This window comes from Danio rerio, chromosome 12, assembly GCF_049306965.1.
Source record: "Danio rerio strain Tuebingen ecotype United States chromosome 12, GRCz12tu, whole genome shotgun sequence".
Taxonomy (NCBI): domain Eukaryota; kingdom Metazoa; phylum Chordata; class Actinopteri; order Cypriniformes; family Danionidae; genus Danio; species Danio rerio.
Window position 1 is genome coordinate 43,078,118 of NC_133187.1, and position 19,032 is coordinate 43,097,149.

General features: G+C 36.5%; 1 protein-coding gene across 10 annotated transcripts in view; it reads left to right on the plus strand.

Moving 5' to 3' along the window:
* The window catches only part of LOC101886358 (cadherin-18), a 433,737-nt gene that overhangs the window by 379,241 nt on the left and 35,464 nt on the right, over window positions 1–19,032 (plus strand). For all 10 annotated transcript variants that reach the window (XM_021480410.3, XM_073918841.1, XM_073918837.1 and 7 more), the window contains 2 exons: window positions 6,150–6,271; window positions 10,958–11,075. In XM_021480410.3, coding sequence (XP_021336085.2) covers window positions 6,150–6,271; window positions 10,958–11,075 — 240 coding nt within the window. The remainder of the gene's footprint in view (window positions 1–6,149; window positions 6,272–10,957; window positions 11,076–19,032) is intronic.

Sequence of the window (19,032 nt, forward strand, 5' to 3'; positions counted from 1 at the left end):
TGGCCTAATTGTTTCTGATTGGTCTGTCACTTACAAGAGCCTATGTTCATTAGTAAATTATATCTAAAGCTGTCTTTTTAAAAGCCTTCTCTTATCCCATTGGCCAAATGGCCCAGTCTTTTCTGATTGGTCTACCACTTACATGGGCCAACGTTCATTGGTATATCTGAATTTCAGTACCTCTAAACCCCGCCTTTCAGAAAGCATTCTTTCATCTGATTGGTCAAATGACCTAGTCTTATCTGATTGGTTTACTATTTACATGAACCAATGTCCATTAAAGAGTCCATATTATACATGAAATAGGGTCATATCTTGGTTTTAAGGGTCTCCAACAACAGTTTAATATGCATGCAAGGTCAAAAAAACACTTTCATGGTCTTATAATCTGCATTTATTTTTACCTAATTATCCCAGCGACTCCTGTATGAATCGTCCAGTGATTCATTTGTTCCCAAACCCCTCCTTAGCGCGAAGCTAATCTGCGCTGATTGGACCAATGACAGCCTGTTGCGATTGGTCGACTGCCTTCAGTCAGAGAGTGAAAAGCCAAACAGCTAATCAGCAATATAAAAGTAATCACAGTTCATGCACGCTCGATAGTGTAGGCGTGGATTTTAGCTGCCAGTGGGTCAATGTAAATACAGTCGATGGACTTGAAAATTCAGACGACTAACTATTTTATTGAGCAAAAACTCCAAAAACAGTTGAGGAGATCTCCTAGCTTCTCACTCTGCTCTTTTCACAGACACACACACACATATTGCACACACACACACGCACTTAACCCTGCTCCGGACGACAACGCGCGCGCGCACACACAAACACACACACCTCCGGACAACAGCGCGCGCACACGCACACACAGACACACACACTTCTCCTCGTCCACGGAGCTCCGTTAACAAAGCAGCACGCGTCGCGTTTTTAACGTGACTTTGCACGCGATAAGAGAATATAGCCAGTTAACCTGATACAGTACACTCGGTTACAAGTAACAAATCACAACTAAATACATTTGCAAGCTAGAGTAAACGAGGCAACTTTAATCGCACGTACTTACACTTGAGAAATGGAGGAAGAAAAATCCATCCTGACGTCCAGCATTAAGTTACTCTTTACTGATCCTTCCTTTAACAAACGCTGATGAAGTATTCTTTGTAGCATGTAGTTTCCAGAAGTTTCCAGTAGTTTCCAACTGCTTGGCTATAATGCTGAGGTTTCATCTTTGGGTAGAGACTCAGTATATCCATCTGCAGTGTGACTTCAATCGACCGGCATGTTTGTGTGTGCGTGTGTCTGGGTTTCTGCGTCAGAGGGCGGGGCCTCAGGTTTGAAATCTCCCGGGTTTGCGCGTGCACGTGAATAACTTGGTTTCATTCGTACGTCATGGCGAAACACCTAATGAATCGGTATCAAGGCGACTCGTTTGAAGCACTATGAGTCGACTCTTTTATAGATGAATTAACCGTTTTAAACACTGTATTCTTACAGATTTAAGCCTTAGCTGGATACTTTACTTCACTTAGAGCTGTGTTACACACTACATGGAGGGGAATTTTCAAAAACCCATAATATGGGCTCTTTAATATAACTGAATTTTAGTCTCTAAACACATTTTAGATAGCCTGCTCTAATATGACTAGTCAGATGGCCTAGTCTTTTCTGATTGGTCTACTGCTTACAAGATCAAATGGTCATTAGTAGGCTTGATCTAAACCTGCCATTCTGAAAGCCTTCTCTAATCAAATTGGTCAGATGGTCAAGTGTTTTCTGATCAGTCTAACACGTACATGAAGCAATGTTCATTGGTGTATTTGAGTTTCCCTCTCTCTAAACCCCGCCTTTCAGAAAGCCTTCTCTAATATGATTGGTCAGATAGCCTAGTGTTTTCTGATTGGTCTACGGCTTGCAGGGTTAAATTATCATCACTAGGCTATATCTAAAGCTGTCTTTCTTAAAGCCTTCTCTCATAAGATTGGTCAGATGACCTACTCTTTTCTGATTGGTCTTCCACTTACATGAACCAACGTTATTGGCAAATTTGAATTTTAGTACCTTTAAACCCTGCCTTTCAGAAAGCATTCTTATATCTTAGTGGTCAGATGACCTAGTCTTATCTGATTAGTCTACTACTTAAAGGAACCAGTGTTTATTAATATAATTGAATTTCACTCTCTCTAACCACGCCCTTCAGATAGCCTGCTGTAATATGATTGGTCAGGTGGCTTAGACTTTTCTGATTGGTCTAACGCTCACAGGATTAAATGGTCATTAGTAGGCTAGAATTTAAGACCTAAAGTAAAGTAGCCTTTCTGAAAGACTTCTCTGATCAAATTGGTCAGATGGTCTAGTCTTTTAAGATTCGTCTACAACTTTCGAACCAACATTCATTGGTATATTGGAATTTCAGTACCTCTATACCCCGCCTTTCAGTAAACAATATTTTATGTGATTAGTCAAATGACCTAGTCTTATCTGATTGGTTTACTACTTACAAGAATCAATGTCCATTAATATAACTGAATTTCAGTCTCTCTAAACAGATAGCCTGCTCTAATTTGATTGGTCAAATGGCCTGGTCTTTACTGATTAGTCTATCACTTACATAAACAATTGTTCATTAGTATATTTGAATTTCAGTGTCTCTAAACCTTTCCTATCAGAAAGCCTTCTCTTATATAATTGGTCAGATGGCCTAGTCTTTTCTGATTGGTCTGCCGCTTACAAAATCCAATGGTCATTAGTAGGCTATATATAATACTGCCTGTCTGAAAGACTTATCTAATCGATTTGATTGGTCAGATTGCCTAGTACTGAACCACTGTTTATTGGTATATATGAATTTCAGTACTTCTAAACTCCGTCTTTTAGAATGCACTCTTTTATCTGATTGGTCAAATTACCCATTTTTTGCTGATTGGTCTACAGCTTAAAGGAACAAATAGTAATTAGTAAGCAATATCTAAACCCCCTCTTTCCGAAAGCCTTCTTTCATCAAATTGGCCAGATTGCCTATAGTTTCTGATTGGTCCACCACTTACAGGAACCAATGGTCATTAGTGGGCTTTATCTAAACCTGTCTTTTTGAAAGCCTTCTCTGATCAGATTGGTCAGATGACCTTGGTCTACCACTTACAGGAGCCAATAGTCATTAGTAGGTTATATCTAAACCCCGCCTTTTTGAAAGCCTTCTCTAATGAGATTGGCCAAATGACCTAGTCTTATTTGATTGGTCTATCACTTACAAGAACCAATGTTTCATTAGTATATCTTAGTTGCAGCTTTTTTTCTGCATTTGTAAATAGAGTGATGCAAACAGTAACAATGGCTATGGTTTTATTGTATCAATCCTTTGAAAGTGGATACAAAGTAGCAGCACAGAAAACAATGTGGAAGTCTTTCAGGACTCAGGTCCAACTACAGTGTTTAATGCTCAAAACTGACACGATTACATCATTCACTCTGCTGACTTGTTTTTCCTTTTTTTATTTTTATTTTATTGAGATCAAAAAGTTTAAAATGCCGTATTTTGGTGTCTACAGAAGTAAATGCTTTGAAGTGTTATGCTTTGAGCTCATTTAATGTCAGTCTTGAAAGATCTATGTATTTCATGTATTTTCCCCCTAATGAAGCGTTCTATATGACAACATAGGCGCACCTTGCTAGAAAACAGACTGAGTGAATATAAAATCAGTATACATATATCAGATCTTTTTGTTCTTTCACTTCATACAAGTGTGGAAGTTCCCTAGAGGGCAAAGCGGAGCGATATTCATCAGAGAAAAAGCCCACTGTTAGCCATTTGATCTCTGTTTTCCTTTTTTATAATGAGTGGATTTCTGCTAGATGGTCAGTACAGGGTTAACAGAGCTTCTTCTAGAGAGTGGTATAAAACGTGCATGAAGTCAACTAATAACAAACACTACACACAAAGAGCTCAGCACCAGCCTGAGAAACCTTAATAGGCTGTTATTCCCTGCTATTCTCTCTGAAATTACACAGCTGCAAGCAGGAGAGAAAATAACACACGTATAAAGATAATATATAAAATAACACAAGCATGAAGGATTCATATGAAGTCGATGAGGAGACGATGAGAGAGAGTAAACGAAAATGTATTCTAAATAAACAAAGCTAAATTTATGTACAGTAATTCTTTAATTCATTATCTTATTACATAACTACATAATGTTACACACATTCATTATCCATCTTTATTACTCTCTTCATCTATTCTGTTACCTATACATTCTATCATCCATCTATCCATCCATCCATCCATCTTTTCAGCTTAATCTATCGACATATCTACTCATCCACCTAAATATCTATTCATTATCTATCTTTCTATTAATTTCTTCATCTATTCTGTTGTTTATACAGTATATCATCCATCCATCCATCCATCCATCCATCCTTATTCATTCCTATCTATTCATACTTATTCTTATTTATCCATCCATCCATCCATCCATCCATCCTTCTTTCTATTTATCTCTTCACTTATCTGCCCACTTATTTGTCTACCAATCTGTCCACCTTTCCATCCATTTATCCATAAATCTGACCTTCTTTCTGTGTGTCAATCAATCTGTCCATCTGTCTGTCTCCTTGCCTGTCTTTCTGTCTATCTGTCCTTCTGTCTGTCTGTCTGTCTGCCCTTCTGTCCATCTGTCTGTGTGTCTGTCTGCCTGCCTGCCTGCCTGCCTGTCTGTCTGTCTGTCTGTCTGCCTGTCTGCCTGCCCGCCCACCCATCTGTCTGTCTACCCTGTCTGTCTACCCATCCATTTGTCTGTCTAGTCTGTCCTATTGATTTGGATTGAGTCTACAAAATTATGCTTTTGTATCATAATTACTAAATCAAAACCATCATATCGTTAGTAATTCTAAAAGATGCAAAGTAAATTCAAAAGGCCCTAACTGACAATAATTCATCGTGTTAATTACTTAAGGTGTAATTGTGCAGAATATTTTTATTTCCTTGCAGTTGGCCTGTTTTTAATTTATGAGCATTATAATGTCTTGTTAATTTTGCATTTATGGTGTTTTGATTCAATTTAGTTTAACCAGTATGGGTCCGACTCACTCTGAGAATTGCTATTAGATGATTTAGCCAATTTGTAAACAAAATTAGACGGATCCCACTCAGGGATCAAGCAGTGCATGCAAATGTACTTTTTTCTTAGAAATTATTGCTCGGATATAAGTTCTTTTCAGGTAGAAATTGCATAAACCATGTTTGTTAATCAAAAATTAATTGGACATTCTGGTCATTGGTCATGCTTTTTTGTTTATCTGTTTGTTATTTAATATTCAGCAAAACAACATTGCAGTTCATTAATAGTCATGCAAGTTCATGCAGAATTCTACATAATGAATGAATTTTATTTATAAAGCTTTACACTTCCCCTGATCATTGTTTGAATGTGATATAATAGATAGACATTATAGATAACATTATAATGGAATATAATATTTTCAAGTGATTTTTAATATAATTTTATTGTTTTCAGCACGTTTCATCTACATCATTCAATTGTAAATGTTAAAGTTTTTTTTGTTTTTTGTTTTTTTAGTTTAGAATCTAAATTAAATGTGTGTGTGTGTGTGTGTGTGTGTGTGTGTGTGTGTGTGTGTATATATATATATATATATATATATATATATATATATATATATATATATATGGTTAAATGAAAAAATAGCAATTCAAAAGTTTTTTTTTTTGTTTATTTATTTATTTAGAAACGGTTATTAAATTTTAAGAAGTATCTGAGAGTAGTTCAAACAAAAATCATTTGATTTATCTTTTATTTCTGAATTGGAAATATTATGTTTGATAAAATTGCTAAAAAAAACTGTAAAAAAAATAAAATCTTAAATATCTTAAGAATTGCCATTGTTAGAAACAATTTATTTTGCAGATTTGTAAACATGGTTATCGGATTTATGTTTACTGCAGATGGTTTGAATTGGTTGATTAAACTATGCGTGTTAAATTGTTTATGATGAATTTGGCCAACTTTCCAGGCTTTTTTTATGGCATATAAATATATTTTTTCATATAAGCTAGCTTTTGACATTTTTTTTTCTTCTTCTTCTTCTTTCACTCTTTACTTTTTATACATGCTTTTATTTGTTTTCAGACAATCCCAGTCTTCAGAGCCATGTGCCTGTCACCGTGCAGGTTCTGGATGTCAACGACAATCCCCCAAAAATCAACACAGAAGACGAGATCATCATCTGTGAAGGCACTAGAGCAGGACATGTAAGTCCCACAACAGCTGAACTGTTCCTCTGTCTTGCTTTCTCTCTGACACATTCTGTTTTAGCCGTTGATTTTGGTGTTTTGTTTTTGTTCTAATTTGAATGTGAATATCATTAAGGCGTGGAAAATGCCAGAAGACTAGAAACAACTTTTTCAATATGTATTGTTCGGTAATAGATTATTGTTTGATGCCGAATTTTGTTAGATGCAATTTTTACAACCCCGGCTCATTGCGAATACGTACCCAGGTCTACATTTCTCTGGACAGCGAAATACGTAACCGGAGGTACGTTTGCTTGCAGTTTTTGTTTTAGCACATCCACCAAAGGCTGCTGTGTATGCTTTTTAATGATTTCAAATTTCTCTTGCGCATCCTCTTCTCATGTAAATCCACCAGAAGGTGCAATATACACTTCAGCCGGCCAGGCCAGCTTGCTGTCGACTAAATGACTGACTTACTGACCCACCCACTCCCTTTCTAAACCCAACTGATAGTGTTTTCAAAAGCAATTTTTTTTTGGCAAACTGGTAACACCAGAAACGCCGCCCATACAGAGGACAGAGGCCAGTGGGGAAATTGAAACCCCTACTTTTTCGAAGGACATACTGAGATTTTTAATGACCACAGAGAGTCAGGACCCCAGTTTAACCTGAAATACCTGTTTATTAAACAAGAGAATTGACTGAAAGCGAATGGCGTGAAGTGCATTTAAAAACAAAGCCTGCAACCTTCATTCCATGCAGTAAAGCTAAAATAAATGATAAAATTTACTGCTTTAATAATCTGTTTGCATTCTAATGAATGTAATTGACAAGGATATCATGCATAAACAAGTATTTTGTTCATGCATTGATTAGTAATATAAATGGTTACTCTATTGACCAATGTTTGATTAATATGGATTCACATACTCTATCAGCGTGCCCAATAAAATCCCTTATGAGCTGCCACAGTTCCCCGCCATGAATGGTGTAAAAGAGGAGAAAGAGCGTGAATATTTAGAGAGGCTGAAATAGGAAAATGGAAAGGGGTTATAGGAATGCTAATCATCCCTCAATGAGAATAAAAATCTGATCAACAAAGCGTGACAGCTCTGACTCACTAAAGCACACTCCTATTTTCCTACCCACTCTTTCCCATTTCATTTCAAAATGCTGTTTTTCAGCACTGGCCCGAAGAAAGAGAGCGATGAGAGCAAGAGAGAGAGAATCAAGGACAGATGAGGTCAAGCCCATTTTAATATCCCCTGTGTTCCCAACATAAAACAGTACATCCACTTCCCAAAAATTATCCACACTACATTACGGAAGAACCACATTAAAGTGCTCATGTGCCCTTTTTTATGTGTTTTAAAAGTGGAGTGAGCGCTTTCTGAAGCACTTGCATCGTAAATGGACTTTGAACAGGAGTATCAAACTTCTTCCTCAGTTATTTATTGGTTGGAAAAAACAAATAGCTCCACCCCCAGTCTCACATCATTGGTTGAGCTGTTGTTGTGCAGGTTAAAGATGTTCAAGACTCTCGCTGTGTAAGAAAACACATACACTTCAAAAATTACATTGGTGCTTGTTCTAACCACTTATTTGAAATGAGTTGAAACAACACAATTCTTAAGTTTTTTGCGGGGGACAACTTAACTTAAGTTTAATCCACTTAAATTTGTAAAAACTTTTTAGTTTACTTAATTGATTTGTGTTGTGACAACATGTAGGACTTATGTGGAACCCAACATTTTTACCCTACTATATAGTATTTAAAATACATTTAGCAAGTACACAAAATTGAGTAAACCTTTTATTTTCAAAGCGATTAGTTGACTTTATTTTAAAAAAAAGTACTGTAAAAAAACTGTGCATAATCATAACAGTTGTAAAAACATTACAGATTATTAATAGTGAATATTAATTACACTCATTCTTTAACTACTTTGGTTATTGACAGTGGTTATTGGACATGCTTGCATTACTTCCAAGCATTAAGATGTTCTAATATCTGTCCCCATGTTTTATCAAATATCTCACATGTATCGTTATTAATACATCTTAACCTTTTCAAAGTTGGCATATAGATCTCTACCCCACATGCCAAAACTTAGGTACAGATCAGCAGTTTTTCACATTCTCAAAAACAAATAACAAATTTAAATTTAAAAAAAATATTTAAACTTGTTATTTTCTTTGTTTGTCAGCAGGAAAGTTTACGGAAGTATACTAACATTTACTAGTGCAACCTTAATTTAACTGTTACAGGGATACTAAAAAACTCACCCTCAAGTAGATCCAAATCTTTATAAGTTTAATTTATTTTCTGTTGAAAAAAAGCTGACAATCTGTAATCACTGACTTCTTAGTAAAAAAAAAAATAGTCAATGCTTACAGGTTTCCAGGATTTTTAAACTGAAGAAACTCAAACAGCTTTTTGAGAAGGGTGAGTAAACAAACTATCCAACACAGGCTCATTGTGAAAACATACCCCAGTATACATTTCTGGAGAACAGGAGTTATGTAGCCAGAGCTACGTGTTGCTGCATTTCGTCTTTAAAACGAACAGCTTCTGTTTCTTTTTGTACTACCAGCTAACCACTTACCTCAATGGGGACAGCTTTTACCTGCTGTTAGTTGGCTCAGCAGCTTGCCACATACATCTGTGGGCTTGAGACACGGAGAGGAGTTGACAGTGCAGTTGACGACTGTAAATAACAAGTAAATAACAGGGTAGGAATGTGGTAACATCTAAAAACCTGGTAAAAACCAGACGAGGGCTTTCTTTTTCTGAATTGGTTAAGTTACTTTTTAACAATACAGTATATAAACTCACACATGAACCGATGCTGTTTACAAAAGAGAAAGAACTAAATAAGACTTACTTGTGCTTGTCATGTATTCTATAATATTCATATAAAAGTGGTAAACAAACAGGATGACCGGCATGTCCTTGTGAAGTTTTCTATATTTTTATCATTTCTGCTTTCACATAAGCAAGAAGCGATCCAATTAAGCGCTCCTTCAGGCTGAATCTGTTGGGTTTGAAGGTATTGCTCTTCACAGGGAGTTCAGCACAGCGATGCGCAACCCATAATGGACCACACTCAAAGAATCAAATGCCTACTGGGTTGCCAGGACAACTTATACCAACAAACCAGCTGTTTTAAAGCACAAAGCACAGTTTTCCTACAGATACTGAGACTTCTGAAGCAATGGGGTCATTTTGACATGAAGAAAAATATATACTGCATTTTGAGCTCCTAAATCTCACTTTAAACTTTTGTTTTAGGATGCGGAATCCATGCATGTGTAGTGCAGACATCTTAAAGGGATGAAAATTCTGTCATCATTTAATTTCCTTGTTCTAAACCTGTTTTAGTTTCTTTCTTCTGTTGAACACAAAATAAGATATTTTGAAGAATGCTAAAAGTGCTGTAACCATTTACCTCCATAGTGCACACAAAAGTGTGTTTGCTGCTTGTTCAAACTACTTATTTAAATGAGCTGAAACAACACAATTCTTGAGTTTTTTTGGTACAACTTATGGCTCTATTTTTACAATCTAAGCGCAAAGTCTAAAGCATGAGGATGTGTTTGAATCCACTGTTGCTATTTTAAGGACAGAAAATACAATCTGCATCTCGGCGCATTGTCTAACAGGGTTGTGCTTATTCTCTTAATGAGTTCTGGGTGTGTTTTAAGCATAACATGCATTAAACCAATCAGAGTCTCATCTGACAATCCCTTTTTAGAGTCAGTTGCTTCGCACCATGGTCTATTTGCTATTTACATGGTGAACTTTGTAAGTGGAAAAACTGAATGCTTCACTAGCGAGAAAACAATTAAACAGACCAACTGCAGCACAAGGATAAAAAATGAGCCTCCTTCATTTGGCCTCTTTACTTTTACTCTTTACTTTACTCCTTTACTTTTGTGGAAAAGGAAAAGGTGTTATACACACTCCACTGAATAATGAATCCGTTAGCCTAGGTATTTAATTTAGTTTGTTAAGCGCAAAGATTAGTTTTTTATACTATTTTTAAATTCAGTTCTAATTTTCAGCAAAAGAATGAATGAACAATAATAACAAAATGTGGTAAAAAGAGTTATATCCAAACACACATTTTATTCCTATGCCTCATATGGTGATGCATATGTCTCCAAAACTTGTTTATATATATATATATATATATATATATATATATATATATATATATATATATATATATATATATTTATATATATATATATATATATATATATAAACAAGTTATATATATATATATATATATATATATATATATATATATATATATATATATATATATATATATATATATATATATGCAAATGGATTTGCTGTTTAAAGAATTTGGCACAAAATGTAAAAACTAGTGTTGCACTGGTCTGAAAATGACAACGCCTTATTGCGTCAAGTGTTTTGTGTTTAATTAACTTAAATTGGTGAAAACAATTAAGTTAATTTAATCAATTTATGTTGGTACAACATTAGGAGATTGTGTGGAGCCCTGCATTTTTACATAGCTGAAAAAACAAATACTATGAAAGTCAATGGTTACAGGATTTTTTTGTCATCTTTCACACTTTATCGGAAAGAACTAAAAAGCTAAAAAAATAAATTGCATGAAAGTGTTTCTCTCATGTTTGTTTTTGTTTTTTTTCTCATTTTGTTGATTGCAGGTCATTCAGACAATCACTGCTGTGGATAAAGATGATTTTGCAAACGGAAAGGGATTTTCCTTCTCTTTTCCTGGAGGAGTTTCTGCCAACCCTAACTTTACAATTAAAGACAATGAAGGTAAACATAATTTTTGTATGTTTTTTTTTTTTTTTTTTTTTTTTGTGCATGAGTTCATGAGTGGCATACTTTGCAGTTAATCTAAGGACATTTGTGATTTAAAGGTTAAAAACTCTAGAGAATATACATTTATATATACAGAAAGAAATACTCTCTCTAGTTTGTCTTTGTTTGTGTAGTCCTTGGGAAATTATTTATATATAAATCTTTCTCTGGTATTAATAAAGAGTTAGAAATTGATTAGTGAAAATATATGGTAATTTTTATGGGTCTTTGTTAATGTGTGCTGTCTCATAAAATTTTTATAATCATTATTATCATGCCAGAAGGCAGTCTGGTTTGAATGTGTATATTGATCTTTAGTATTCATAGCTTTGAAAGGGAGACTGATTATAGAAGTCTTCTGATGTGATCGTTGAACTTTGATGCTGACCAACATTTAAGCTGTAATTAAATGTCGACCGCGAGCTTAAGAGAGACGATTGATAACAGTTTAGATGCAGGCGGAAGTAAAATCCCTTATGCATGATGAATAGCTGCCGAGAAGTTAAATCAATGAGCTGTAATGGCATTTCCCTCAATAATCAATATCACCATAACGCTAAAGTTATTTATTGGTCTTGCTCTGTTTATTGTGTGTATGTTTTATGCATCTGTAAAATGGCTGTGTGACATGAGAAATATTGGCTGTCATTCTTGCTCTGTTTTAATTCCACATGAACTGGTTTTGGTCGATTGCTTATCCTATTTAAGGCCTACATTAACGAACGTCTGGTATTTTGCTGGTTTTAGTTGATCTCTCATGTTTTAGTTGGTTTTTCAAGCTGTAGTTGGTCTCATAGGGCTTTTTGGAGGGTTGTTTAAAACCTGCAGTAGTTTGCATGGTCAAAAAAATCCATTAACCATTAAAATCTGGAAATATAAGTTAGACAATTAAGTATGATTTGAAAGAAAGAAAGAAAGAAAGAAAGAAAGAAAGAAAGAAAGAAAGAAAGAAAGAAAGAAAGGGGGGGGAGGGAGGGAGGGAGGGAGGGGAGGAAGGAAGAAGGAGGGTGGGAGGGAAGGAAGGAAGGGAAAAGAAAGAAAGAAAGAAAGAAAGAAAGAAAGAAAGAAAGAAAGAAAAAATGAAAGGAGGAAAGAAAAATAAAGAAAGAAAGAAAGAAAAGAAAAGAAGGGAAGGAATAAAATAAATAAACAAATAAAAAAAATAAAATAAAGAAGGAACAAACGAAAGAATGAAACAAAGGAATGAAGGAAAGAAATTGAAAAAAGAAAGAAAGAAAGAAAGAAAGAAAGAAAGAAAGAAAGAAAGAAAGAAAGACGGAAACATTAGCTGTTTGCAATGCATTAAAACATAGATTTTCAGCCGCAGCTACGCTGTATGTATAGTTTGTCTAAAGTACTACATATTACATACTATATTGTATACTATGACCAGATAATCAGTCAGCGCAGTCGTCCGTACATGGTAAAAAGCAACATTTTGCGTCTGCCAGTTTTTTGCGGAAGTTCTGTCGCCATTTTCCCACATATTAATTGTGACCAATTGATCAGCAGTTTAGTAAGTACGTTCAAAAACATGCCAATGAGTGATGTGGATTTTGTCACATGACAGCATTTTGGTTCTTTTCAACTGGTTTAGATAAAAGCAATCAGTGTGGTGTGAAAAAGACCTAAAGACAGCAAAAAATGCTACAATGTATCATTTGTTGCCCTTTGTCCAGACCAAATAATGCGAACCACAGATGTGCGTAGCGCAAGCTCTGTGATTGGTTGGCTTGGTAGCGATGACAAGTGTGGGCGGGGCCGAGAACCATGCGAGCCCTATTGAGCGATTGTTTACAAGTGTGGAATCACATGAGGGAGCTCGGGATGGAAAGTTTTGTTTTTTGTTTTGTGTTTACCTTCTGGTTAAAGTTGTTCAGATCCGCTGGTTCCTGCCTCAAAATGAGCAAGTTTGAACCACTTGTGCATATAAGGAAGCGTTCAGAAAAGGCAAAACACCAGCGAAGAAACTCGACACAGGAACATAAACACCTCACTGCCAACTAACGTTTCGGAAGTGTATTGCAGAGCAACAGAAACAGCGCACACAAGTATGAATGCACAGCTACGTGCACAGTTTGCTTTTTTTAACGGGCCTACTGACATCAAATAAGTGTCCAAAAATCCTCCAAACAAACTACTAGACCAGCTTAGATCAAATAAATCAGTTTATGCATTTAACTTTTAGTGTGTTCAAGGAATTAAAGTGTCCAAAACACATTTAAATCGACTAACAGGCCAGCTAAGACCCAACAGCCAGGCTTTTTTTCAGCATTGGTTTTTCATTTAGACCCTCCAACAAGTGGCACCTTTAATCTTTTCCCTGCCAGTCTCACAGGCTCTGTGGGTGAAGTGACTGGCGAAGTTTTTATACTCTTCCAGCCATGGCATTTCTAAAATGCAGCTCAAGCACAGTCGGCACGCTTTATTTCCCTCATCGCTGTCCCTCACTGTCGAGGAGCACTAGTATTCCTTTTGGAGGGATTACGGCTCTAACCTCAGACAACAGTTCAGTCCCTGCTGCTGTTGAGTGCATCTTCACCTCCCTAAACTCCTGCCATAATTAAAACTCACACAAATAGTGGGCTGGAGGTCACTCTACACTCTTATCCAAGAAGTGCTCCTCTCAGTTTAAAACCTGACCTGTGAATGTTTAGGGGATTTGAAAAAAGGATGGAAGGAACGAGGTAGAAGTAGACCACTTAAGTTTATCCTCTTTTTCTCACAGTGTCCAAAATGGTTGGTTCAAGGAAAAGTCCCAACTTTCCCAGAGTCCACTCTGATCTTATTCAATTCAATTCAATTCAGTTCTTTATTTCTATAGCACTTTTACAATGTGAATTGTGTCAAAGTAGCTTAAAAGCAGCTTAACATAGAAGTTCTAGTAAATTAAAACAGTGTCAGTTCAGTTTTTAGAGTTGAGTTTCAGAGTTGTTGTGATTGGTTGAGCATTTGGCTGGCAGGCTGTTGGTCAGCATTGTTGTGGCTACTTGGTTTAGTGTTATCCACATGTTGCATCCTGTTGGGTTAATGTTGGATCAAGTCGGCCCTATTCAACATGTACAACTGGTGTCTGCCGTTGATTGAAGAGTGTGCTCTGATTGGTTATTCAAGCAGTAATCAAGGCAAGTCAAGATTATTTACATTGAAGATTTTATGCATAATGGTAATTCAGAGTGCTTTATATGAACAAGAATAAAACAATGTAAAATGTGACTATAAGAAATAAAATCAGTGATAAATAAAATCAGCACAATGCTCATTTAGTAAAGGTAGAGCTAAAATGATGTGTTTAAAAGTCTTGATTTGAATGTGCCTAATGTTGGAGAGCAACTGATAATTTCTGTAAGCTCAAATCAGAGGGCTCTGTTTTAACGATCTTATCGCAATGTCTAAAGTGCATTGCACAAAAGCATTAAGGCCGAGTCTGAATCCATTTTTGCTATTGTAAGGGCGGAAAAATATGCTCTGCACTCTGGCGCATGGTCTAACAGGATTGTGCTTAATCTCTTAATGAGTTATGGGTATGTTTTGAGCATAACATGCATTAAAACCAATCAGAGTCTCATCTCACAATCCCTTTAAAAGTCAGTTGCGTAAACAGTTAAACAGACCATCTGCCTCCTCCATTTGGCCTCTTTACTTTCTCTTTACTTCCACTCTTTGCTTTACTCCTTTACTTTCGTGGATAAGGAAACAGTGTTGTACGCACTCCACTGAAGACATCCATTAGCCATAGTATTTAATTTTGTTTGTTAAGTGCAAAGATGTGTTTCAAAACTATTTTTAAATTCAGTTCTGATTTCCAGCAAGCGAATAAATTAATATTTTTTAATGAAGTGTACATGGAGTGTATAACGAAGTTATGTCCAAACACACATCCTATTCCAATGCCCCATTAAGGGATGCAAACGTCTTCAAAACCCGACAGCTGGACAAATCTAAACTTATTATAAACATTATACAAATGCAAATTGTCATGGAGTTAGTGGTTTTTATATTTATGTAGAAAATAATAAATAATAAATAAATTGAATACATTTTTGGAACATTTAAATCCTTAATTTTTGTTTTCATATGTAAAGATATTTGTGTTTTGCTGTACATCCTGTGTGTATTAAGCCATGTGTAAGCGTTTGGACATGCATAGGTGCATAACTAACATGCTCTGCACTGGACTTTAGACCAGCTTGTAGTTGGTCAATGGCGCAGTACATTTCAGTTCAACTAAAATAGCAACATGCCAACAATGCGCCTTACACCTCCTTTTCAGACTGAAACACCCATGAGTTCACATAGTGGTGCAAATGGATTTGCTATTTAACCTATGTGGCGCAATGCATGAAAATTACAGTTGCGCTGGTCTGAAAATAGCAACAAATCATGTCATGCTTGCGCCTTATTGCTCTAGCTGGGCTGTTTTTATAATGTAGATTGTGTCAAAACCGTTTAACATAGATGTTCTAGTAAATTTAAACTGTGTCAGTCATGTTTTCAGAGTTAAAGTTCAGTTTGGTTCGGTTCAGCGTGGTTTAATTTTCACTGCTGAAAGTCCAAACACTAAAGAGCAAATCCATCGATGCACAGCTCCACAAGTCCCAAGCCAAGCAAACCAGTGAAAACATGGCCGAGAAACTAACTTTACCAATTGACGAAAGTGAAGGAAAAAAGCCTATAGAGAGAAATCAGGCTCAGTTGGAGCTGGAGTTGCAGTATAGGTGATGGAGGCTGAAGAACGCTGGACGTCCATTGTGGAGAAGTTGCAGGTATGTGTAGGTCACATCTGGGTGTACAGGCTGGCCCACGGGATCAATGTGGAGACTCATCTGTCACTGTGGTCTTTCATACTCTCCACTCCTCTATGACCACCACAGCATCTGCTTAGGATACGGCCTGGTCCAGAATTATATTGACCTTGGAATAAGAAAAAAGCAGACTAACATAAGCACAGATGCCGTTCAAATTATAAAAAAATCACCCTTAAATTTTCAAATGAAGACGAGGTGTGAAGTATGAGGTGACGTCAAATGGTTTGTCGATTCATTTTGCTGGAAGTGACAAACCTAAAGCTTTGAATGTTTATACATTTCTAATGCAAAATTGCTCACACATTTGTAACCCAATATAGCTTATAAATTACTTTAAGACTAACATTTTGACACTAACACCTAAAAACTTTCATTTTGCTTTTACGGGGACTTTAATAATAGTTATAATTAATAAAGGAATGACTTAAAGCATATAGTATAGTATAGTGAGTTCCGCTCCTTCCCTATCGAACTGTGTGGAGTTTACTTCATTTCTCCAAGTGGTACTCAGTGCAAGTCTCACTCTCTCCGTCGACTTCTAACACACTCTCTCAGTCTTTAATCTCTCTCCGCTGGGACGCACCACTGTTTACCGGTGTAGGAATTATCAGCTCTTTCCACGGGTGGTCGATGTCAGGCATGTGCTGCACTTATTGTGTCTGTAGAGAGCTAGTGAAGCCCCCTTGTCTGCAAAGACCCAAAGTGCTTTAAATTCAGCAATAATACCACTTTCCCATCTTCACAAGTGCTGCAAAAGAGCAAATAGGCCTTTATGGAGGTACTTTAGCTCTCTGTACCCTAATGGCTGCTGAAAAGTAAACACATTTTAACACGCTGACTGACTTTTTCCACCTTTGGCTTTATAAGGTTTTCAGTGGAATGATCAGTGCACTGCAGAAATAAATATAATTCGCTATGAATCTCCATTTCTGTATTTACAGGTTCAAATTGATTTGGTACGCAGTGAAGGGAAGGCTAAATGGGCTCAATGATTGTATGTTCACGTTTTACTTTATGAAGGTGGTCTCTGTGTGAATAACAATGTAAGACGGAGGGCCCCAGAGAGCCGAGAGGGACCCTAGTATGGAAATTCAGTTTGATTATGGTGTGTTGTCTATTACACTTTGTAGTGGAGCCAAGGGTAATTAGGAAGGTAATATTCATGAGTGAGTTTATGAATGGCTTGATCAAAACATGCTGAAGCCATGCAAACTTCAATCTCTAAATCAGTGGAACGTTAATCAGTTTTACCTTTGCATTTACATTCAATTACATACCATCATAAATTGAGCATTCTCCCAAATTTAAATTGTAATTTTTTTTAGTCTGTTAAAAAATATTACAGGGCGACACAGTGGCTCAGTGGTTAGCACTGTCAGCTCACAGTAAGAAGGTTGCTGGTGTGAGTCCTGGCTGGGTCAGTTGCCATTTCTGTGTGGAGTTTGCATGTTCTACCTATGTTGGCATGGGTTTCCTTAGGGTGCTCTGGTTTCAATCATTGAAATGAACCATGAACCCAACCCCCCCGTTTCAGCAGAGTGTTTTTACACCTCTAGTTCGGAAAAAGTCAGGGAAGTGGGAAGTCAAGAATGAAGAATTTAAATAAAAATGGGATTTTCCGTTTGGGTATGCGCTGATTGTCACCAAGACAAAACAAACACACAGACGCAAGAAAGAAAGACAGAGACCGTGTTTAATGACAGTGGAATGTTTGATACCACACATCGTATAAGAGAAAAAGACCTCTGTTTTTCTCGGTAACTCAGATGCATTGGGTAGGTCAGAAAGCTGTGTGTGTAGACTATGCTGTCACAATATGCGTCGGAAATTCAACACGACAGTTGGTAATAGTTTGATTGCGATGTTTACATGTTTACACTCTGAGAGCAGCATTACAGCAGATCTTCCAGTCCATAATATTGTAGTGATGTTAATGTACTGTAAACTAAGTAACTTGGCAATCATTTTAACTAAGGTCTGTCTTTAAACACTGAAAGAGTATTGCTGATATGGACTAACTTTGCCATCTGAATAAACAAACAAAACCAATGATTGCTTACCAAATCTGTAGAGACAGGGCAATCAACACCAACTGTAGCCGTGTCTTTTTTAAAGGAGACGAGCAGCAATTCCAGATTTCACCATTTCTAGATGCGAAAAGCTCTTGATTAAAAATTGTTCAGTATGAACGTATTTCTGCCACGTGTCACGTGCACTGTTGTAGTACACAAGTCCAGCTGCGCTCTCATAGCAGGAAAATTAAACAAAACCTTAGTTGCAGCACATTTAAAAACGCAACACTGACGACCCGTATCTCCAAACAATTCTTCTTCTCTTACTTGTTTTGGCAACACAACGTGTTGTCTCTCTGCCGTCTGAACACTGTAACAGGTAAAAATAGTCTTCAAAGCTATCATGCATATTGATGAAGTTGCACCGCATACACAATAGTGCGCGCTGATTAGTTTGAATCAAGTCTTTCTCATCAATGAATGCAGCACACTCAGAGACGTCACTAAGTACTGGCAGGTACAGACAGCCAGTCTACACGCTGGAATACATGCAAGGAGCTTATCGCCGTGACGCAGCTTCAAAAAAATGTTCAAACTGGAATAAATAATTTGCTCGAAGTAACGCAAAAACAACTTATTTTCACTTTTTTTGTGTGAAATGTGTCCTAATAATGTTTTTAGCAGCGTGGGACACATAAATGACTGTCAGCAGCTCAAAAAAATGTTTTGGTGTTACGTCACACTTTAAGGAATCTTACTGCATACATTTTTTTTTTACTGACAAATTAAATAAAATCAAAAGGTTACAGTTACAGATAAACTTCATCATGATTATTTTTTTAAGTGTACTTATTTCTACTTAAACTGTCAGCCTGATCTCACGAGAAAACGTAAGTATTTTACGTTTTGCCAGTTTAGTGGCTAATTTGTACGAATTCGTACAAGTTTAGTCAAATGAAATGGTACGATTTTAAAAAGGAGGCGTGGCACCTGACCCCACCCCTAACCCCAACCGTCATTGGGGGATAAGCAAATCGTACTAAATTGTACAAATTAGATCGTACGAATTCATACAAATTAGCCACTAAATGA